General features: G+C 39.8%; 1 protein-coding gene across 1 annotated transcript in view; it reads left to right on the forward strand.

Annotated features, from left to right (window-relative positions):
• Nucleotides 1-201: 201 nt before the first annotated feature.
• Nucleotides 202-16,550, forward strand: part of NAA25 (N-alpha-acetyltransferase 25, NatB auxiliary subunit) — a 53,577-nt gene continuing 37,228 nt past the window's right edge. Inside the window, exons 1-7 of the mRNA XM_084868147.1 lie at nt 202-286; nt 10,550-10,635; nt 11,558-11,696; nt 12,984-13,102; nt 13,503-13,577; nt 14,705-14,812; nt 15,342-15,420. Coding sequence (XP_084724273.1) covers nt 229-286; nt 10,550-10,635; nt 11,558-11,696; nt 12,984-13,102; nt 13,503-13,577; nt 14,705-14,812; nt 15,342-15,420 — 664 coding nt within the window. The 5' untranslated portion in view covers nt 202-228. The remainder of the gene's footprint in view (nt 287-10,549; nt 10,636-11,557; nt 11,697-12,983; nt 13,103-13,502; nt 13,578-14,704; nt 14,813-15,341; nt 15,421-16,550) is intronic.

The following is a 16,550-nucleotide window of genomic DNA, read 5'->3' on the forward strand; positions in this document are numbered from 1 at the left end:
CAACAGCCGCCTCGACTAGCTCGGTTGATTGCACCGTCAAAAAAGGAGAGAAAGTTTCTATTGATCAGGCAGTTCTTCCAACGGGGGGCGAGGCAGCAGCGCTTTCCGCGCAGGTGCGTTCGGCCGCGACCCATCGCGATAGACGAGCGAGATCGGCGCTGGCCCTTTAACAGCCCCTTCCTGGAGGCCTGCCCCGCGCGTGCGCACTGCGGTTCTGCGCTTGTCATCATGGCGACACGGGGCCATGTGCAGGACCCTAACGACAGGCGCCTCCGGCCCATTTACGGTGAGTGCCTGTGGCCAGCCTGGTCGCCGCCTGGAAGCGCCCAGGGCTGCCGAGCGGTACCGAGACCGGGGCCAAGGCCCAGAAGCGGCGCGAGAGTCCGGGAGCGGGGGCCGCGGGCGCCGGGGGCGGGCCGCGCGGGCCTCTAGGCCGCAGCCACGGGCCTCGCGTAGGCGCCGGCGGGCCTTCCTGAGCCCTGAGGCGGCGGCGGCTCGGTCGGGGGGGCGGCGGGTCGGCAGAGCGGAGACACTTCCTCTCGCTGAGACCTGCGCCGCCCGTCGGCTGCCTCTGTGAGAGCCACACCGAGGGAGCCCCGGCATCTCCCCGCGGGTGGAAGCTGAGGGAACATTCCTCACTAAAGATCCTTTAATTGCGGGAAGCCAGCCCTAGGGGGTTGCCCACCTAGCCGTGCTGGGTGTACGTGGAGAAAGAGATCCAAAGAGGGGAAGGGTCTGACACAAGGTCACCCCGATCGAATGAGAACAGGCCTGGTTCGAGGTTCCCCATTGCGAGGTCTTTGGTGGAGACACAGCTGCTCTGGGCACACGTGGGCAGCGAGGGGCTTTGGGGTGGGGGGTGTCTTGGGCCCAAAATAGCGGCGAAGAGACTGGTAGATGGCGATGGAGGGTCTTGCAGGGCTGCTGCAAGGGCATTTCCTCTCTGCAGCCCGCCTTCGCGCGCTCGGTGGATCCCCTCCATCCTTCCCGCCTCCCTCAGCCCCCAGGCTTTCAGACCTCGGTGCCATCCTGCCACCCCAGATGTGGGAAGTAGCAGGTTTGAGTCAGGGAGAAACACCTTTTCAAGAACGGAGATGTTCTGTAATTGGACCGTGGTCCCCTTTGCATTTCCTTTCCTTAGATGGTTGTATGGGTTTGGCCTATCTCAGTTAATGTTGAAGAAGGCTTTTCAAGGTCAGTGGTTTTTTTGCAAAATTAGAGCGTGTTTTTTTTTTTAAATTTTTTTTTTTAGCGTGGATGCTACTAAACGGAGCTTCTCCGAATGGCCGAGATCAGTTAACTTTTTCTGGGGGTGGGGTAACAATGTTTCTGGCACAATTGGTCTTGCTTTTATTTTTGTTATTTGTATGAAGCTTTACCTTCACGTCTCATTTAATTCCAAAAACAATCCTGTGAGATAAGTAATAATAGCTAATGTGTGTAGACTACTAATTATGTCAGCCACTGTCCTTGGCTTTTTATATGGGTTATCTTATTTAATCTTCATGCACTCTTATGAGATGGGTAGCTTTTCCCCCCAGCTCCTCCCGCCTTTTTTTTTTTAAATAAATAAATGAGGATATTGGGCTTTATTGATGTGCTAATATGTCTGAAGTCATACAGCTAACATTTGGTTGAGCTAGGACCTGAACCCTGAACCCTGAGGATGGTCCCAGGCTCACCCTGATAACCATTGTGCTAGAAACCACCTCACTTTGAGCTGAAGATAGTGACTTGCCACACACAGGTCACACTGGTGGTGAGGGGCAAAGACAGGACTCTTGCTTTTCACTTCTCCGGGGCTGCATCCTCTCAAGCCCTCCAGTAAAAATTTTCAGAGAGGAAGGATGAAACATACAAGGGTGATGGAGGGCGAGAACTGTATCCAGGGTTTGCAGTAAGTGGCTCATTACAGTTCTGTGCAGTGGCTGCTTTTTATTTTTAAACTAAAAAGATTCAACACTTTTTTTGGTATATAGTCAGTTATTATAATTCATAAATTATAATACATTAGGAACGGCTGTCTTTATTTTTTATTTATTTATTTTTTTAATATATTTTATTGATTTTTTACAGAGAGAAAGAGAGAGGGATAGTTAGAAACATCCATGAGAGAGAAACATGGATCAGCTGCCTTCTGCACACACCTTACTGGGGATGTGTCCGCAACCAAGGTATATGCCCTTGACCGGAATCGAACCTGGGACCTTTCAGTCCGCAGGCTGACGCTCTATCCACTGAGCCAAACCGGTTTCGGCAGGAACGGCTGTCTTTAATGAAAGACATGTAGGTTTTCATGGGCTTCTATTTTCTGTTCATTCAGTTATGCAGTTAGAAAACACACCTGGAGAAGATGAAAAAGGCGAAGTTACAAGGCGAAGTTACATCTTCGTTTCATTGTGACAGTTTCCACCTCATAGGCTTTCTGAAAGGGTCTCTGGTCTCATGTTCAAAACCATACTGTCCTAATAAACCTGCCCATCTCAGTCTTCTGCAATTCCTTACAAATTTCAATGAGCCATCTTGCCAATGGAACCTTCTATTACTCTCCCGGTTCTTAAGACAGATCTGGGGCTATGCCTGAGAATTTGCATTTCTCTCCCCCTGTTCCCTGTCCCCCTGTTCTCTAAAGGGCAGTTACTTATCTTCTAAAAATAGTATTATCACTCACTTTACCAACTCCTTGCCAATTAAAGGAACCAAAAGCATTGTTAACTGCCCAACTAAAGCCTCTTCTCTCTCAAATTATTTGGAATGTTGAGTGAAGGCAAATGATGCGAACACACAGTGAGTCTTCCCCCAAAAGCAAGATTCAGTATTTTTAAGAATAATTGGATTTCCACAATTGTTCTTGAAGACCAAAGATGGTGCCCCATAAGTCATTTAGAATTAATAGTGTTTTGAGCTAATCCAAGAAGAAAAACCTTGTCCATTTTACATTGATAAACATCAGGATGTGTTAACCAGAAGTGACATGTCATATTCTTAAAAGTGAAGACAGAATTAGTAGCGTTAGCTATAGTTACGTGGGAAGAGGATTAGAAGAGGCTTTTTAGGAATTCCAAGGTGATTAATATGAACTGATAGGAATAGGAAAAGAAAGGGTGTGGACTGTTTGTGGACTTTTGACCTATAGCCCCTGCTTTTGTGTTTAAATCCATTAGTACCCCAAACTACTATCATTCCTTGAATTCAGACATTCAAATGAACAAGTTCACTCAAGGTGGTGCTTGCCCACCATCCAAAAGTTCAAGGGCTGTCAGCATTGAGTGCTTATTTGTGTGCTATCCTAGTAGGTGGTTATGAACTGAAGACCAGAGATTAGCTTTGCTCAGAGCTGGGGTTTGAACACAGGCATTCTCACAGGAGAGACCAGCCCTTTATAGATTTCAGATTCAGTAACATCACTATCTTTGTATAGCATTATTTGTATTGCCAAGGTGTTAGGATCTTACAACTGTTGAACTGTCTTCAGCTTTTGCTGAATATTGTTTGGGGTGGAAGTGGACAGGGCTGTAAGGGTGAATAATTGTGAGATAATTGTGATGGGATGAGATGTGGGGAGCTTACATTCTATTTTCAGTATCTACGTTTATAATAGTTTTTCTTTGCATAAATGCGGTTAGTTGAAACATCTTTAGGGTGAATCTTATTACTCATAAATTGGCAAGTTTGGGCATTGCATTTTTGGTTTTTGAAAATCACCCATGGCTTTATTAGAACACCTGCTTTATTATTCACTCTTCCTTTTGCTAAAATGATTCTCATGTGCTATGTGGTTCTCAACTGACTTGTACTCTGGTATGATTTGGTGGGAACCAGGCTTTCTTCTACCATTATTAGTAGTTTTGAAATGTCTTTAGTGGTTAAGGGAATAGTAGGAGTGATGGTCTGAACATAGGAACTGCTGGGTCAGCAATTACAAAATAGAAACAGAAAAATGTGAAAGAGAAAATATTCCCAGTTTTTAGGATTCTCTCTCTCTTTCTCTTTTACTTTTCTGGTACAAGATCTTTGTTCTAAACTGTTTTTACTAGTTTGCGGTCTTCCTCTAGTCTGGATCAGGTGTAACATATTTACCAGTTGTGTTTCCTGATGGATAATCACTCCTTTGGTGAGTTAGGACATTTTTCCAGATAGAAAAGGATGGAGAGAGTGAGTGTATAAAAGAAGCTTATACCATGTGAGCATCTAAAGATTTGGAAATTTATTTTAAAGGTAGTTCTGAATATTGTGTGGAGAAATAACTTAAATGGGGGAGGGGGCAAATGTAGGGTGTGAGATGATCAATTAAGAGGCATTATTTAGTTGAAACCGGTTTGGCTCACTGGATAGAGCGTCGGCCTGCGGACTGAAAGGTCCCGGGTTCGATTTCGGTCAAGGGCATGTACCTTGGTTGCGGGCACATCACCAGTGGGGGTGTGCAAGAGGCAGCTGATCGGTGATTCTCTCTTATCGATATTTCTACGGTAGCTCTCTATCCCTCTCTCTTCCTCTCTGTGAAAAAATCAATAAAATATTTTTTTTAAAAAAGGCATTATTTATTTTTAAAATTCGACATCCCTCTCCTCATCTTGCACATTTAATTAAAGGCTTGTTGACTGGAAGCATGTTTCACCTATCCTTTGTATTCTTGGTAAAAGCTAGGATCCTATTCATAAACACTTAAGATTTTTAAGTAAAGGGCATTGTGATTAACTATGGAGCTATTTTCTATTCAGTCTTTTTCTAAATTGGAGCAGAGTCTTTATTAGTCTCTGAAGCTGTTGTAGGAAGTGGGAACTCTGCAGGTTGTCGTTTCAGCTGCTCTGGAAACTCCCGGCAGCTGCAAGAACATAGAACTTAAAGCCTTTTCTTTTTTATTTGCAAGACTGATCCCTTTCCTACTGACAGTATCCCTCGGTAAGCCTGGACAAATTATTCCTAGGGCCTCTTCAGGGCAAGCAGACAGCAGGCCTGCAGCTGTCTGTCTGCTATCTGCACGGGAGGGGAGTTTCTGTTGGAAGTGTTACCGAGGAGAGTGGCTTGCTCGCTCATTCAGCAAATTTGAGTCTGTTGCCAATGACTTGACATAATGTTTCCCAAATTTCTATCATTTACCTAATTTGATTATTTTAGCTTTATTATAGTATTATCTATATTATTATTTATGTAATATTTTTCACTAAATAGATTTTTTTAACTTAAATTTATTTTTAAAAAAATCTAAACCATTGCCATTAATGGGAAACCTATCACTTGTCCTGAGACAACAAAGCCATAAAAATAAGTACACGAGCCGTAGCTGGTTTGGCTCAGTGGATAGAGCGTGGACCAAAGGGTCCTGGGTTCGATTCCAATCAAGGGCACGTACCTTGGTTGCAGGCTCCTCCCCTGGTCAGGGCTCAGGCAGGAAGCAACCAATGTATGTGTTTCTCTCACATCAGTATTCCTCTCTGCCTTTCCCTTTCTCTTCCAATCTTCCTAAAAATCAATGGAAAAGTATCCTCAGCTGAGGATTAACCAAAACAAAACAAAACAAAAAAAGTACAATGTAAACAAAACAGAACTAAAAGTCTTACCTAGAGCCTGATACTTGTGAAACTGAATCTAAGACCTGTTCCTTCCTTGTGAACAAAAGACATTAGCAAGTATTAAAGAAGTAGCAAGCTGACACCAGACTGAGACTACCTCCTTAATATAAAGGAAATATAAGAAAAGATATCAACTTTCTCATTGTATTATCTAGTGCTGTCTGCAAGGACCACCTAAAAGCATTTCGGTTGTGTTGGTACCTATGCTTTGGAAAACATTGCTTTAACTGATCTATCATCTTACTGTTTCCTCTGTATGATTTGTGTATAGCTGATTTTGGTTTAATCTTTTTAAAAAAATATATATATATATATATATTTTTATTGATTTCAGAGAGGAAGGGAGAGGGGGGAGAGAGAGAGAGAGAGAGAGAGAGAGAGAGAGAGAGAGAGAGAGAGAGAGAGAGAGAGAGAGAGAAACGTCAATGATGAGAGTCACCGATTCACTGTCTCCTGCATGACCCCTACTGGGGATCGAACCTGCAACCCGGGCACATGCCCCTGACTGGAATCAAACCCAGGACCCTCCAGTCCGCGGGTCAATGCTCTAGCCACTGAACCAGGCCTGATTTTGGTTTACTCTTGTCATTAAGGAAACAACACCAATCTCTATGGTCAAATCACAATTATCCTTAAGTTTTAAAAATATTTACTAAAAAAAAGAAAAGACTTACATATTATATGTATTGGCCTGTTTTCTCCAAGGAATACATAATTTATATTCTAGAGTCAGTAATGTAAAATGAAAATAAACTTTTCCCAAAAGACTCAGCAACCTATTAATCAGTAGTTCCTAAGAGAGGCATCCAGGAAAGGGGAGCCTGATGGCAGGCTGAAAGTGCTGGAATGTCTTAGTTAATACCAACTCAGATAAAGGGGTTGCCATAAACCCTTGTGGGAACCCAGGGCAGGAATGCAGTGATTCAGGGCCTCATGGAAACTAGAAAGCTGTTAGGATTTGAAGCTGCTTTTTCAGATGCTCATATCTATTCTATGTGTGTCTATTCTTTTCTCTGCTTGGTTCTTCAGGCTGTTTTTTTTTTTTTTAAATTTGTTTTTGTTTTTTCACTGCTTATTAATTTACCCAGGGCCCAACATGTTGGCTTTATGGCCATACCAAGCTATGGCTAATCAGTGCTGCCTTTTCCCTCCCCAGATTTTTTGATAAAGATAATTGAAAAATTTTAATTCTTTTAAAAAAAATGTCTTTCGTGGTTAGGGGGAGGGGAGTGGTAGGTGGGTTTCTGTTCCTTGCACCTGAAAGTTTTTTTTCCCCCCAAAGATATATTTTATTGATTTTTTTTTACAGAGAGGAAGAGAGAGGGATAGAGAGTTAGAAACATCGATGTGAGAGAATCATCAATCAGCTGCCTCTTGCACACCCCCTACTGGGGATGTGCCCACAACCAAGGTACATGCCCTTGACTGGAATCGAACCTGGGACCCTTCAGTCCGCAGGCCGACACTCTATCCACTGAGCCAAACTGGTTACGGCGAACCTGAAAGTTTTAACTAAAATACTCCAGCACTGAGCCAAACCAGCTAGGGTGAATTTTTTTTATTCTTTTATAAATGTTATGTGAATGAAGAATCAAAAAATAACTCATTTTCTTCACTCTCTATCAACTAACTTGCATCTCTAACTAAGACTCCTTCCAAAACAGAAAAAAAACAACAACCCCACAACAAAACCAGAAATTCCTGAGCTGCTACTGGTAATCTCAGACTCATATTTATTGCTTTCCAAATGAGCTTTAGCTTTCCGACTCCAGCCTTCTGACTCCAGCTTTCAGTGCTACAGTTTCAGATTATCAGAAAGAAACCTGATTTATCCAGCTTGGGTCAAATGTCCACTCCATTGGGCTACAATTACATGGTCTAGACATGGTCATCCAGCCATACCGCTTCAGCAGAGGGCAGTAGAAACCATTTCCAGAGGAGAGGGCATGGGCAGGTAGGGACAGCAATTTCAGAGCCTTGTCAACAATAGAGGGAAAAGTTCAGTGTCCTTGTAGTCCTGACTCTGGCTTGATCCATTTCTGGGCAGATCTCAGATATGGCGTCTCATCAAAGTTGTCTACTCTTTGAGAAAGCTTAGGATATGTTCTGTAAACCTGGAATCTTTCAGGACTGAGTCAGGAGTAACTTAGAACTGACTCAGCATGAGGTCAGCATCAAGTATTTAGGAAGAACTGCCATTTATTGAGCTGAAGTATCTCTGTCATATTTTACAAAGGACAAATGAAGGCTTATTAGCTGAGCTAAGGATTTAAGAAAACTGGTATTACATGTCTGGGTATTCAGGCCAAGATTGCATGCTTTTAGAGTTCTTTGATTCTCCAGTTTCTCTACCTGACTATTAAGTCTTTGATTTTCCTTTATAGGTTGTGATTCCATTCACAATAAGACTCTTTTTCCCCCTACATTGTGATTTCCTCCAGAGTAAGGCTTCTTTTTAATCTTCTTACCTAGCATTATTGGTGCTCATCAATATTAAGTGCATTGAGGACTAAATAGATGAAACTCATGTATTTATATGTCTGTCAAGTTTTAGTAATATATTTATTGGAGAAAAATTGAAACCATTAGGTAAAATGATAGTCTATTTCTGTTATTCGGAGCACTCTAGGCCACCAGGACCTTAGATTATTTTGAGTTGTCTATGCCTTCTCTATCCCTACGCTGATTTGGGACCTGATTTGATGAGCAGTGAGGAACCAGTAGTGGTAATTAAGAATTGGTCTGTTTCAGTTATATTTCTATATTTAGAATTGGCAACTACCACCCTATATCCCACTTATTTCTCATTTTCCTTCTCTGGAAATGAATCCATGCTTTTATTATTTTTAAATTTATTATTATTAAATTTATTTTGTATTAATAAACTATTTTTTAGAGTAGTTTTAGATTTACAGAAAAATGAGCAGAAAATAGAGTTCCTATATATCCCCACTCTCCTCCCCTCTATTCCTTTCTCCTATTATTAACACCTTGTATTAGTGTGTTGTATTTGTTAAAGTAACTGAGTAATAGCTTATTAATAATTAAAATATATGGTTTACTATTTTACATTATGGTTCATTCTTTTATATATATTCTAGAGGCCCAGTGCACAAAATTCTTGCACGGGGTGGGGGGAATGTAGGGGTGTGTGGGGTGGTTCCTCAGTCTGGCCTGTGCCCTCTGGCAGTCTGGGACCCCTCAGGGGATAGCCTGCAGTCAGACATTCCTCTCACATCTGGGGCTCTTGCAGTCCTGGACTCCTCGCTCCTTACTGCAGCAGAGGCAGGAGGGGCGACCACCACTGACTGCTAAGCTCGCCAGCCTTGAGCAAGCTTCTGACTTGAGCAAGCATTGACCACCAGGGGAAGCTACCTGGCCAGGGCCAGATTGGCTTTTTTCACTTAGCAATATGTATTTAAGCTTCCTCATGTTTTTTATGTGACTTAATAGCTTTTTTTAAATTTTTTATTGCCAAGTAATATTCCATCATACTTCTGTTTGTTTATCCATTAGCCTATTGAAGGTCATCTTGGTTGCTTCTAAGTTTTAACAATTATGAATAAAGCTGTTATAAACATTTGTGTTCAGGTTTTTGTGTGGAAGTAAGTTTTCAGCTCATTTGGGTAGATACTAAGGAACACAATTTTTGGATCATATGGGAAGAATATGTTTAGTTTTTAAATAAACCGCCAAACTGTCTTTCAAAGTGGCTGTACCAGTTTGCATTCCCACCAGCAATGAATGAGAGTTGCTGTTGCTCTCTCATTGTTGCACAATAGATTATTTTGAGTTATCTTTGCCTCACTATGGGACCTTGATATGCAAAGAGGGATCTGCAATTAGTATAGTAGGTTGTGGTTGGCCTGTGTTTAGTCATTCTATACTTAGAATTGACAGCTACCACCATTTCCCATTTAAAATACCTCTCATTTTCTTCTAGTTCTCTTCTGGAAAGAAATCTTAGCTTTTGTTAGACTTTTGAATGATAACAGATTGCCCTTAGCACAGTTTTATAATAGGTCCTCATATTCCTTTTCCCCCTCTCCCCTTATTCCTTAAGATTAGGAATGGATATATAGCTTATGGAACCTAGGCGGCGGTTGTTCTTCATTGCTAGTTTCAGTTTCAGACATTATTTGAAAGTGCTTTTCTTTCTGCATCCTTGCCCACTCCTGATATTTTAGTCTTTATCTCTTCTATTTCTCCCCACTTCCCATAGGTATAACTTTCTCTTATTTTCTAACTCAGAGAATTATACTTTGTGGTAAAGTAGGTACTTAATTAAACATTTTATTGAAGGAACATTGTCTATTTGATAATTTTAAAGCTTCGATACTAGAAAGGATTCTTTTTTAAAAAAATTTAATTTTTGGGTGACTAAACCTGTTTATCATAGGTAAAAATATAATTAATGTCATCTATCATATAAATATATCTTGAATCTTCATTAAGGACTACTATAACTGATTATAGTGCTTTTGGATGAGAGATGGCTGTAGGGATATAAAGTGGTATTTTGGACCATCCTGGTTATTTAGAGTGAAAATGAGCTCTATGATGTTTGTTTTTATTGGCTTTAGAGAGAGAGGAAGGGAAAGGGAGAGAGAGAAATATCAGTTGGTTGCCTCCTGCATGCCTCCCCTCTGGGGATCATGCCCGAAACCTTGGCATGTGTCCTGACTGGGAATCGAATGGTGACCTCAGTGCAGGGGATGATGCTCAGCCATCTGAACCATATCTGCCAGGGCCATTGGTTGATTCTTATATGTGCCTTGACTAAGGATCGATCCCACAACCTTGTTGGTATATGGGGATGTAGCTCTAACCAACTGAGCTCCAGGATGTATGTGTATGTTTTTCCACGATGCTTTTAATACGGAATTATTATCCTTTTTGAAACATTTGATACCAGCCTGTCCATTTTTCATCTTTGTTGTTGAAGGAATAAACTATCATAATTTCTGTTTTTATAGATTATCTTGATAATGGTAATAATAAAATGGCAATTCAACAAGCAGATAAATTATTGAAGAAACATAAGGATCTTCATTGTGCTAAGGTAAGTTCATTTACCCTTGAACTTAGATTTGTTGGGTTATATATTGTAATTTTGACTTTAAAGGAGAAAGATGTTTAATTAATCTCTTTAGTAATTTTCAGAGTATTTCTTGATCATTTATTTTTTAAAATTTTTTATTAAGATATTATATGTGTTGTGTACATAGCTTACCATTGCCTCCCCCTTTTCTTGATCATTTAAATGCCATGAGTAGCATTGAGTTAGAAACTAGTTATTTAATTCTTTGAGCATAACTTATCTAATTTAATTATTTTATTTTTACAGTCTTTTAAGCAATGTTTTGCATTCTCTTTCTCTCCCTCTCTGTCTGTCTCTCTCTAATCCTCACCTGAGGATATTTTCCCATTGGTTTTTTAGAGAGAGGGAAAATAGAGAGAAATATCAATAGGAGAGAGACACATTGATTGGTTGCCCACCCCTACGAAGGCCCGGGCTCAGGAGGAGCCTGCAACCAGGGTATGTGCTCTTAACCAGAATCAGGGACCCTTCTGTCCACAGGCCGACGCTCTATCCACTGAGCCAAACTTACTAGGGCTCCTTTCTCTTTTTTAATCTTCCGAGGACATGCTTATTGATTTTTTAGAGAGAGAGGAAGAAAGAGAAACATTGATTCATTGTTCCACCTATTCATGCATTCATTAGTTGCCTCTTGTATTTTCCCCTACCAGGGATTGAGCCCAAAACCTTGGCCTATTGAAATGCCGGTCTATCCAACTGAGCCTCCTGGCCAGGGCTTGCATTCTTAATATGGCTGGAATAGGAAAGATTCCTGATCTGTTCATATTTTCAGTAAAATGGTTTAATTGATTAGCAATCTAGGTATACCTTACGACTCATTGTGTGCTTTCAAATTGGCTTTCTATGGTTCCTTTTCAGCCTGATTAGTCTTCTCTTTCTGCAGGTGTTAAAGGCCATTGGCTTGCAGAGAACTGGGAAGCAAGAGGAAGCCTTTACCTTGGCACAGGAGGTGGCAGCCCTTGAGCCCACAGATGATAACTCGCTGCAGGCACTGACTATTCTTTACCGGGAGATGCATCGTCGTATGTTTCTTTCTTTTCCTTGGTTTTAAACCTGAGCTTAAGTTTTTGGTTATTTCTGGTTGAGTTCTCTATTTGTCTGATTTGCCTATTACTCAGGATTTGAGCGGATGGCAAAGGTAAAATAATGCATTAATTAGGATTTCTGAAGACTGTGGACAGAAAGGATCCCCCCCCCCTCCCCCCCCCCCGTGTATTAGGATCCTTGAATTGAAATGAGCACTTTAGTGTCATTTGTGGCATTATGATTTGCTAAGTGGGAGAGTTACCCATTTTTCACCTTTTTTTAATTAAAGTACATTTAAAAAAAATATTTATTTTTATTGATTTCAGAGAGGAAGGAAGAGGGAAAGAGAGATAGAAACATCAATGATGAGAAACATCAATGATGAGAGCTGCCTCCTGCCCACCCCACACTGGGGATTGAGTCTGCATCCTGGGCATGCGCCCTGACCCTGACCAGGAATTGAACCATGACCTTCTGGTTCATAGGTTGACACTCATCCACTGAGCCACACTGGCTGGGCTCTTTTTTTTTTAATATATATTTTTAATTGATTGATTGGTGCTTTTATTTGAAAGGAAGGGAGAGAGAGAGAAACATCCATCTGAGAGTGAAACACCCATTGGCTGCCCCTTCATTCCCCCTGCTGGGGATTGAGCCTGAAATCTGGGCATCCTCCCTGACCAGGAATCTAACTGGCAACCCCACCCCCCACGCACAGGACGAAGCCCAACCAACTGATCCACATTGCCTAGGGCCACTTTCTTTTCTTTTTAATAGAGAAAAATTCAAATATAGACAAAAAACAGAGAGTAGCATAATAAATCCCATTGTATTCATTACTGAACTTACATGATCAATTTTATCTATACTCCTCCCCTTGATAATTATTTCTGATATTCTACATGATCTGCCATTTCATCTGTAAGAATATCTTGAATATTTTTTTGTGCAATAATAGTTGTTTTTCTTAATATATATTATAGAAGCATATATTTGATGTAACACTAGACAGTTTGATGTGGAATAATGAACATTCATGAACTTACTGCTCAACATAAGAAATAGAGTATTATCAGTACTAAGAATGCTTACTGTTTATTTTCCAAGAGATACTTGCTGTCCTGAATATTTTTTATTCTCTTTGCTTTTCTTTACATCTTTACCATATTTGTTTTTCTGAGTAATGAATAATTAGTTTTGCTCTTAATATAAAAAATAAAATGCTGTTAAGATTTAAGTTATATTTCAGTAATGAAAGAAAATCTTATTGCTCTTTATTTTAGCGGAGTTAGTTACAAAACTCTATGAGGCAGCTGTGAAAAAAGTTCCCAGTAGTGAGGAATATCACTCTCACCTCTTCATGGCCTATGCCAGAGTGGGCGAATACAAGAAAATGCAACAGGTAACTTGATCTCCGAACCTCCTGGGCTGCGGGATTTGCTGTTAGGGGTCAAAGTCTCTTTAATGTGATTTTACTGCAGTGATGTGTGTACATGCACATGTACGCATTTACATATATCTGTAGAACTGAATTATGTATTTCTGTGTAGAGATCAGCCAATTATTTTCTTTGTGTTTTTTAAAGATAAGCTGTTACTTAAGTTTTAAAAATGTTTCCTTTGGGGAAAATTTGGTGGTTCCTCTTTTGTGGCCTGATGGTATGTTTTGTCTGGTTCTGGTAAGTTGGCTTCAACTTCCCTTGTAACAGATTGCTGTACAGTTTCAGAAAATGGGCAGAAATCTCAGGGCAAAAAATGAATGATCTTTTCTAAATTAAGTATTTATGGCTCTCTGTCTTTCAGGCTGGCATGACTCTATATAAGATTGTCCCCAAAAACCCTTACTACTTTTGGTCTGTGATGAGCTTAATTATGCAAGTGAGTATGGCATTCACAATGGGATTGAGATTTGCTTTTATATTTGTATATAGTTATTGTCCTTAAGGTATCTTGTGAACGCCTTGGGTAGTCATGTGTTGCAGCATGTCTCAAACAGGGACTTTCCATATTGTCAGTTGACTTTTTGAGTTGGGAGTTTTGGTATTCTTTATGATTTGGTATTTTGGTTTATTTGTGTGTAGCACAGACTGTATTTCCCCTGAATTTTAAATCCATTACTGGGTTATTTGATCAAGTATGAACCTTGAGATGTTAGATATTTTGACCTGAGGTTTGTCTTTAAGACAATATTGTTGGTTAGTGCATAGGTTATTGAACTGGGTGACCTTGTTTTGTCACTTTTGCTTTCTGAGTCTCAGTTTGCTCTTTTACAGAATGGAGATGCTTATCTCCCAGAGCTACTGTAAGGACCGAAATGAGATATGTTGTAGGAGAGGATGGGGAGGTAGGAGTTAAATTGTAGCGGTTAAGAACAGAGAGTCTCTGGGTTTAGACAAGTCTGCATTCAAATATTGGCTTCACCTCATGTCTTGGAGTGCAATTGGGTATCTCAACATCATTTTATCTATAAAATAAGCATAATAGCTACCGGAAAGGTTGTTTACAGGGGATAAATGAGCTGAGTAGAATCTGGCAGTGTTAAAATTATTAATATCATTCATTGATTTTAATGACCAATCTAAGGTAATTGTGGCTAATAGCAAGCTATATAAACAATTGGCATTTCTCTTTTAATGTATGAACATCTCAAAAAAACATGTGAAAGGCTTTTCAAACACTTGATGATACTCTTTGTATATAATAAACAGTATAGGCATACTCCCTCTTAACATATTTCTAGAAAAATGTGTGAATAATTTATTTAAAAGTTAGGTCATGTTGTGGAAACTCAGCATTTCAAGATTGCATAGGGTAATGAGTTTTTAATAAAGATGTCTCTTGTAAAGCAAACCACTTTAGCGTATCTTTTTGGCAGGTTTAAATTAGGCCTGATATTTGACATAGTATATGATAATTATGTGCTGGAGTCATAGTAATGGCCTGCATGGTAATATATATAGTGCAGGCAGGGAGAAATTAGAATGAAACATTATTTTCTCTTCTAGTCTATATCAGCACAGGATGAAAACCTCTCAAAAACGATGTTTCTGCCCCTTGCTGAGAGAATGGTAGAAAAAATGGTGAAAGAGGACAAGATAGAAGCGGAGGCTGAAGTGAGTAATTTAAGCCCGACTTTTGTATTTGTATGATTTTGATATTGCTTCAATAAATATTATAATATTAAGAACTGTTGTTTAGAGAGCGGGGTCTTCACTCTTGCCCTTTGTGTAATTGTGAAACTTTGGAAACTCTATCTTAGACATAATTAACATAGAGCTGTTTCAGCAAGTACTCTAATCTGAGATGTATATAGCTAGGGAAGACTCTGTTGTCTGATTCTTACTGTTAATTTCATCTCATTTGAGAATAGTGTTCTTTTCTATTAGATAACTTTTTAAAAATGTACAAATGACTATTTTTTCATTTTTAATTACAGTTGAGATTCAACATTTTATATTAGTTGCAGGTGTACTGCATAGTGGTTAGACGTTTATGTCCCGATAAGTCTAATATCCATCTGGCACAGTACATAGTTATTACAGTATTAGTGACTGTATTCCCTGTGCTATACTTTACATCCTCATGGCTGTCTTTTTTTTATTGGAAAGTTTCAGTGGTTGCCCTTGTTTTTTTTTCTGTAAGGTTGAACTTTATTATATGATCCTGGAGCGTTTGGGGAAGTACCAGGAAGCCTTAGATGTCATCAGAGGAAAATTAGGAGGTAATTTTGAAAGTTTTAAAGTATTTTTTTCCTGTTTAAACATGAAAAAATGTTTATTTGGAAAATTTCTTCTCATACAGAAACAGAAAGATATAAAGACACAAAAAAGTCACTTGTGATCATTTTATGTTCTTCCAGACTTTTCTGTGTTGTACATTTATTTATTTTTTAAAAATACTTTTAATTGAATTTATTGGGGTGACATTGGTTAATAAAATATTTAGATTTCAGGCGTATAGTTTTATAATACATCGTATCTATTTTGGACTGTGTGTTCACCACCCCAAGTCAAGTCTCCTTTCATCTCCATCTATCCATCTTTTATCCTCTTCTACCTTCTCCCACAACCCTTTTCCTCTGGTAATCACCATACTGTTGTCTGTGTCTGTGAGTGTTTTTATTTGTTTTAAAAAAAGCTATGTGAGAAACACTTTGGGGAATGAATCGGCAACCCAGGTATGTGTCCTGACCAGAAGTTGGATCTTTTCATTTACAGGACAATACTCGAACCTACTGAGCCACCTGGTCAGGGAGTGACAAAGATTTTTGGCTCCTATTTAAACATGTGTGATGATTTCCTTAGGAGAAATTATTGAAAATGCAGTTATTGTCTCAGTAAACCTGGCTGGGGTGTTTGTTTGCTCTAAAACATATTTTTATTGATTTCAGAGAGGGAAGGAAACACCCCCTACTGGGGATCGAGCCTGTAATCTGGGCATGTGCCCTGATGGGGAATTGAACCCTGACCTAGTTCATAGGTTGACATACAACCACTGAGCCACACCGGCAAAGCTAACCCTGTTTTTGTTTTTTTTAAAAAAAATATTGATTTTTTACAGAGAGGAAGAGAGAGGGAAAGAGAGCTAGAAACATCGACCAGCCACCTCCTGCACACGTCCCACTGGGGATGTGCCCGCAACCAAAGCACATGCCCTTGACCGGAATCAAACCTGGGACCCCTCAGCCCACAGCCCGATTCTCTATCCACTGAGCCAAACCAGTTTCGGCTATACCTGGTTTTTTATTAGTGTTTTTAGAGTCTTTGGGATTAACTAAACTATAGATGAATATTTTCAGTTCTCTCATTTGATAGTCATTTAAAAAAACTTTGTTTCATACAAATATGTAAT

The sequence above is a fragment of the Pipistrellus hanaki genome (assembly GCF_964339955.1).
Source record: "Pipistrellus hanaki genome assembly, chromosome: 19".
NCBI lineage: Eukaryota > Metazoa > Chordata > Mammalia > Chiroptera > Vespertilionidae > Pipistrellus > Pipistrellus hanaki.